Here is a 7,013-nt window from a genome sequence, read left to right on the forward strand (position 1 = left end):
TGTTGCTGGTGGTGACCGGCTCTTTCTGTCTGGGGCAGGTGTTGCTGGTGGTGACCGGCTCTTTCTGTCTGGGGCAGGTGTTGCTGGTGGTGACCAGCTCTTTCTGCAGCTCCCTGTCTGGGGCAGGTGTTGCTGGTGGTGACCGGCTCTTTCTGCTGCTCTCTCTGCACCTGGGTGCCTTCGCTTTTACAGATGTGGCTTCAGAAGTTGTAAGATGTACATGAATAGAAGGCGACTGACAGTTTGCACACCTGTCTTGTAGATGAAAAGGTGTAAGGAGGCCTCTGCTCACGGGGCTTACTCAGACCTGCTGCAGCATCAGAGGGCAGTGCTTACGGAGAACAGCAAGCTCACAGGCAAGATCTGTGAGCTGGAGAGCATGGTGGCCGACCTGAAGAAGCAGAAGTCCCGGGCAGAGGCAGAGCTCCCGAAGGTCAGGGAGGCTGTGGAGAGTGAGTTGAGGAAGCAGCAGCGAACGGTGGAAGACATCGCTCTGCAGAAGACGAGGGCTGAGGGGGAGGCGCAGCGGTACCGGCTGGAGCTCGAAGGCATCGTGCGGGAGAAGGAAGCCGCTGAGCGGGAGCTGGAGCGAGTCCGGCAACTTACCCTGGAGGCCGAGGCCAGAAGGGTGGCTGTGGAAGAGAACCTTGTGAACTTCCGGAGCCAGCTGGAGGAGAACACCTTCACAAGAAGAACCCTGGAGGACCATCTGAAAAGGAAAGACTCCAGCCTCAATGATTTGGAACAGCAGAAAAAGACGTTAATGGAAGAACTAAGAAGGAAGAGAGATCGTGAAGAAGAACTCTTGAAGCTGGTCAAGCAGATGGAGAAAGACCTTGCCTTTCAAAAGCAGGTGGCAGAGAAACAGCTGAAGGAAAAGCAAAAGATTGAGCTGGAAGCAAGACGGAGAATAATGGAGCCACAGCACCCATGTGGGGAGGGCGCGCTGCGGCCGGAGCTGGCTCTTCATGCCGAGTGCGACAAGCAGAAAACAAAGGATCTCAAGCAACAGGTGGATGAACTCACTGCTGCCAACAGGAAGGCAGAGAAAGACATGAGGGAGCTCAAGTATGAACTTGCTGCCCTTGAGCTTGAAAAAACCTCATCTGAGGAAAAGGCTCGTGTGCTGAAAGATAAGCTGGATGAAACAAACGATGCCTTGAGGAGCCTGAAGCTGGAGCTGGAGCGGAAGGGCCAGGTGGAGGAAGGGTACTCCCAGCAGCTCCGAGAACTGAGTCGGCAGCTCCACCAAACCTCTGGCAGGGCCGAAGAGGCCATGCAGGAGGCCGACAACCTCAAGAAGATCAAGCACACTTACCAATTAGAATTAGAGTCACTCCACCAGGAGAAGGGGAAGCTGCAGAGAGAAGTGGACAGAGTGACCCGGGCCCACGCCGTGGCTGAAAGGGACGTTGAACACCTAAATTCCCAGATCCATGCTTTCCAGAACGAGAAGGAGTTCTCCAGTGAAAGCCGAAGGCTCTGCCAGAGGAAGTCAGATCATCTCAAGGAACAGTTTGAGAAAAGTCACGAGCAGTTGCTTCAGAATATTCAAGCTGAGAAAGAAAATAACAATAAGATCCAAAAGCTCAACAAAGAACTGGAGAAAAGTAATGAGTGCGCAGAAAAGCTAAAACAAAAGGTGGATGAGCTGACCAGGCAGAACACGGAAACCAGATTATTGATGCAGAAGGTCCAGGCAGACTCGGAGAGCATCGCGCTGGAGAAGCAAGCCATCCAGCAGCGCTGCGAAGTGCTGCGAATTCAGGCAGATGGCTTTAGAGATCAGTTGCGTAACACAAACGAACACTTGCATAAACAGACAAAAACAGAACAGGATTTCCACCGGAAGATTAAGAGCCTAGAAGAAGACCTGGCCAAGAGTCAGACTTTAGTGAGTGAATTTAAGCAAAAGTGCGATCAACAGAGCGCCATCATCCAGAGCACAGAGCAGGAAGTCCGGAGCCTGAGCGCAGAGCTGAGCGCCTCCAAACAGGACAAGCTTCGGGGGGAGCAGCAGGCCCAGCGGCAGCAGGCCCAAGTACAAGAGCTGAACAACAGGTTGAAAAGGGTACAGGATGAACTGCACCTCAAGACCATCGAAGAGCAGATGGCGTACAGGAAGATGGCTGTGTTTCAGGAAGAGTCTGAAAAATTCAAGCGCTCAGCAGAGGAGTTTCGGAAAAAGATGGAAAAATTGATGGAGTCCAAAGTGATCACTGAGAATGATATTTCAGGCATTAAACTTGATTTTGTGTCTCTGCAGCGAGAAAACTGCAGAGCTCAAGAGAATGCGAAGCTTTGTGAAACAAACATTAAAGAGCTTGAGAGGCAGCTTCACCAGTACCGAGAACAAATGCAGCAGGGGCCGCATGTGGAAGGAAACCATTACCAGAAGTGTCGGAAACTGGAGGATGAGCTGATAGCCCAGAAACGGGAAGTTGAGAACCTGAAGCAAAAAATGGATCAGCAGATAAAGGAGCAGGAACATCAGTTAGTTTTGCTGCAGCGTGAGATCCAAAATCGGGACCCCGCCAAAGACTCTGCCTTTGCCCCAGCTTGTGAGAGCACAGTAAAGGAGGGTCAGCACCCCACTGATGGCCCCTCAAGAAACACTATCCACCTGCACCCCACGGCCAGGACTCTGCTGAGACGGGCCCAGGAGCCACAGCAGGTGGAGGAGACATGGCAGCATTGGGGTGCTGAGCAGATACCAAAGCCCCTGTTCCAGCAGCCCGGTCCCCTGGAGAAAGAGAAGAGCCAGCAGTGTTACTCGGAGTATTTTTCTCAAACGAGCACTGAATTACAGATAACTTTTGATGAGACAAGCCCCATTACAAGGCTTTCAGAAATTGAGAAGATAAGAGACCGTGCTCTGCACAGTTCCAGGCCACCAGTCAGGTATCAGGACGACCAGCAGGAGATGGAGCTGGTGACGCTTTTGACACCCTTAGAGGTACACGCTGCCAAGTGCTGAGTTTCTTCTCCTTCTCTTTGCTCTCCTAGACTACAGTTCTAATAATCTTCAGTGTTTGGCTCCTGATCATTTTGAGAGGGAAAAAAATTATCCTTTAATTTGTAAAGAGTAGCAATTAAAGACACAGATATATCTGTGGGAATATATATTTGTAATGTGACTTTAAAAAAAAAAGCTAAAAGGGCTGAGATCAAGGGTAATTGAAGCCAGCCCAGGCCAAAAAAAAAGTCCATGAGGCTCCATTTCCAAAATAGCTAGTAAAATGCCAAACTGGAAACATGGCTCAGATGGCAGAGCTCCAGCTATGAGCAAGAAAGCTGAGAGAGAACAGGAGACCCTGGGTTCAAGCCCTGGTACTGGTGAAAAACAAAATAAAAAAAATACTAGAAGAACCAAGCAGTTAAGAGTAACTTCTAAGTCAATACAAGTCAGGTTCTCAAAATAATGTTACTTACTTCCAGCCCTCAGCTTGATTTTTTTCTTCTCCTGAAGAAAAAGAACTGTTCTTGTATCTCTTACCTATCTTTGTAACTCATGAAATTGTGTTTGGATGGAGAATGGCAAGGTAGCATAACCACTTTTAACATCTGCAACATTCCTGTTACAGATAGCTAAGAACAAGCAGTATGACATGCGGGCAGAAGCCACAACACTAAGACAAGAAAAGACCCCAGCCCCCAGGGCAGATGAATGGAAGCTGGATGGATGTAGTGTGTCCACCGGATCCAAGAGAGGAGAATTCCCCAGGGGAGGCTCCGAAGCAGAGCCGTGGCCGAAGCTGGACGACAGTCAGGCAAACTCTGTGAGGGATGAGGAGTTCAGATTCCAGGGCCTTCGGCGTTCTGTGACCGCTAGACAGTTGGTCGAAGTGAAGCTTCTAGACATGAGAACGGTCGAGCAGCTGCGATGTGGTCTGCAGACTGTTGAGGAAGTTCAGAAAAGTCTTAGCAAGTTCTTGACAAAAGCCACATCCATTGCAGGGCTTTATCTAGAGTCTACGAAAGAGAAGATTTCCTTTGCTTCGGCTGCCAAGAAAATCATAATAGACAAAATGATGGCATTAGCCTTTTTGGAGGCTCAGGCTGCAACAGGCTTTATAATTGACCCCATCTCAGGTCAGATGTATTCTGTGGAAGATGCGGTTCTGAAAGGGGTGGTTGAGCCTGAGTTCAGAATTCGACTTCTGGAGGCAGAGAAGGCAACCCTGGGCTATCCCTGTGCTTCTAAGACATTGTCAGTGTTTCAGGCGATGGAGAATAGAATGCTTGACAGGCAGAAAGGGAAACATATCTTGGAGGCCCAGATTGCCAGTGGGGGTGTCATCGACCCTGTGAGGGGCGTTCGTGTTCCCCCGGAGATTGCTCTGCAGCTGGGCTTCCTCAACAACGCCATCTTGCAATTTTTGCATGAGCCTTCCAGCAACACAAGAGTTTTTCCCAACCCCAACAACAAGCAGGCTCTGTATTACGCAGAATTACTGCGAATGTGTGTCTTCGATGTGGATTGCCAATGCTTTCTGCTGCCATTTGGGGAGAGGAACATTTCCAGTCTCAGTGTGCAGAAAGCCCACAAGATTGCAGTGGTAGACACCAAAACTGGAGCAGAACTGACTGCATATGAGGCTTACCAGAGAAACCTGATTGAGAAAGGCATTTACCTTGAACTCTCAGGACAGCAGTATCAATGGAAGGAAGCTACCTTTTTTGAATCCCAAGGGCCTCCTTCTCACATGCTGACAGAGGTGAAAACTGGCCTGCAGTTCAATATCAATGAGGCTGTAGAGCGGGGCACGGTTGATAAGGCGGTGGTCAGGAGGTATCAGGACGGCCTCATCACCCTGACAGAGCTTGCTGACTCTCTGCTAAGCAGCTTGGCTCCCCAAAAGGACCCACACAGCCCCATTGCAGGCTACTGGCTGACTGCCAGTGGGGAAAGGATCTCCCTCCTCAAGGCCTCCCGCAGAAATCTGGTGGATCGAGTTACCGCCCTCCGATGCCTTGAAGCCCAGGTCAGCACTGGGGGGATAATCGATCCCCTGACAGGCAAAAGGTACAGGGTGGCTGAAGCCTTGCACCGAGGCCTGGTTGATGAGGGCTTTGCCCAGCAGCTGCGGCAGTGTGAACTGGTCATCACGGGGGTCACCCACCCTGTGACCAGCAAGACGATGTCGGTGGTAGATGCTGTGAATGCAAACATCATCAGTAAGGAAATGGGAATGCGCTGTCTGGAGTTCCAGCACTTGACTGGGGGTGTGATCGAGCCCCACGCCCACACACGCATGTCCATAGAGGAGGCCCTGCAAGCGGGCATCATCGACGTCCTCATCGCCACCAGGCTGAAAGATCACAAGTCATACATCCGAAATATAATCTGTCCCCAGACCAAAAGGAAGCTGACCTATAAAGAAGCCCTAGAGAAAGCTGATTATGATTTCCACACAGGACTTAAACTTTTAGAAGTGTCCGAGCCCTTGAAGACGGGGATTTCTAGCCTCTACTATTCCTCCTAGTCCTGTGTGAGCAGCCGTGCTGGCTGGTGCGGGGCCGGCTGTTAGAGCCTCCAAGTGACTTGAAGCACTGGTTATTTCTTGAGGGTTGGAAAGCTCTCACTGTCCAGAAAAGATGAGAATTTAAAAATTAAAAACACAGGCGATTCCATGTTCTTTCTGTGGTTCTCTTTCGCTTTGACAATAGTTGTTTTGACTCTTTCTTGCATTAAAATTAGCCCATGATCCCTACAGTAAGGATAAGGATTGCACCTGAGTGCATTCTCGGCGTGGTTTCTTTAGACCTCCCTCTCGTGGACTAGATGTGGCTGGCACAGCCGGTCTGGCATTTGCATTCCATTTTGCTGATTTCTGTGGTCCCAACAAAGCTCTTGCAAAGCAACTGGGGTCCAAAGGAGGTTGCATTCCAGGGCCCCCAGGCTGCACTGTTGTGGACGGCTTCCTGTGTACAGTAACCTTCTTTACATATTACAGTGCTCACCATAGCCTCTCATTTCTAGACTTGGAATTAAATCCAGCCAGTGATGTGTTGGATGCTGGGGTGGGGTGGGGGTAGTTCCTCATTCTGCACATTTTCGTCCTTGTAGACAAGCTTTGTTCTTCAGCTGTCCGTTGCCTCATACCTTCCATTGTAATGCTAATGCCAAGGCCTCGTGAATAAAGTGGTTGTGTGCTTGTCCTGTTGATCACACAGCTGGGAGGTTGGAGCAGTGATGGGAATATTTGCAACAGTTGCTTTGCACCATAAACATTTTGGAAGTACATCTGTTGTGTGACATAGTAAACACGATTCAGAGAATAAACCAGTGTCTCAGCAACCTGTGTAGGACAGAAGGCATTTTTGCATTCTTGTTTTCAGTTTCATAGCTCAGTTGTTTAATGTGTTTTTTTTTCTTTAACCACTTACAACCTGTCAGAAGTCTCTGGAAGAAGAAAAGGAAGAACATGTTGAAAAAGCCAAAGAATTGCAGAAATGGGTGTTAAACATAAGCAAGACCTTAAGGAACGGAGAGAAGGCTGGGAAACCTCTCTTCTCTAAGCAGAAGGTATTCACACAGGATTTTGCTTAGTGGATACAATTTCCTGACTTGGTATAATACACCTAAACACTGTGTTTAATTATTTACCTTAATTTCTCCTGGTTTTACAATAAATGATGGTGCAGATCACTTGTCCAGGAGTTGTAGTTAGTGCATGTCTCTGATTGCAAAGTCCAAACCACATCCCTCTGTATCCCCTACTAGGTCAGTGAGTTAATAGGTTGTGCAGTACCTCCTTCCTCCCCCTACTACTGGAATGAGGACTGCTCAAGAGCAGAATCACCGTTTGGAGTCCATTGTAACCCATGCTCTCCACCCCCACGTAGACACGTGAGACCATTGTAACCCAGGCCCCAGGACACAGGGCTTCCATTGTACCATGGAGACACGCAGAGTCCATTGTAGCCCGGACCCTCTGCTCCATGGAGACTGGGTGTCCACTGTAGCCTGGACCCTCTGCCCCATGGAGATGGGGTGTCCATTGTAGCCT

At 49.5% G+C, this 7,013-nt stretch overlaps 1 protein-coding gene across 2 annotated transcripts in view; it reads left to right on the forward strand.

Moving 5' to 3' along the window:
- Dst (dystonin) overlaps positions 1-7,013 on the forward strand; it is a 287,116-nt gene that overhangs the window by 156,407 nt on the left and 123,696 nt on the right. The window contains exons 23-24 of one of the 2 annotated variants that reach the window (XM_013019155.1): positions 263-2,956; positions 3,585-5,486. In XM_013019155.1, the coding sequence (XP_012874609.1) occupies positions 263-2,956; positions 3,585-5,486 (4,596 nt within the window). Of the gene's footprint in view, positions 1-262; positions 2,957-3,584; positions 5,487-6,400; positions 6,530-7,013 lie in introns of those variants that run through there. The other variant, XM_013019154.1, reaches the window with a different exon arrangement.

This window comes from Dipodomys ordii, unplaced genomic scaffold (genome assembly GCF_000151885.1).
Source record: "Dipodomys ordii isolate 6190 unplaced genomic scaffold, Dord_2.0 Scaffold44, whole genome shotgun sequence".
Classification (NCBI taxonomy): Eukaryota; Metazoa; Chordata; class Mammalia; order Rodentia; family Heteromyidae; genus Dipodomys; species Dipodomys ordii.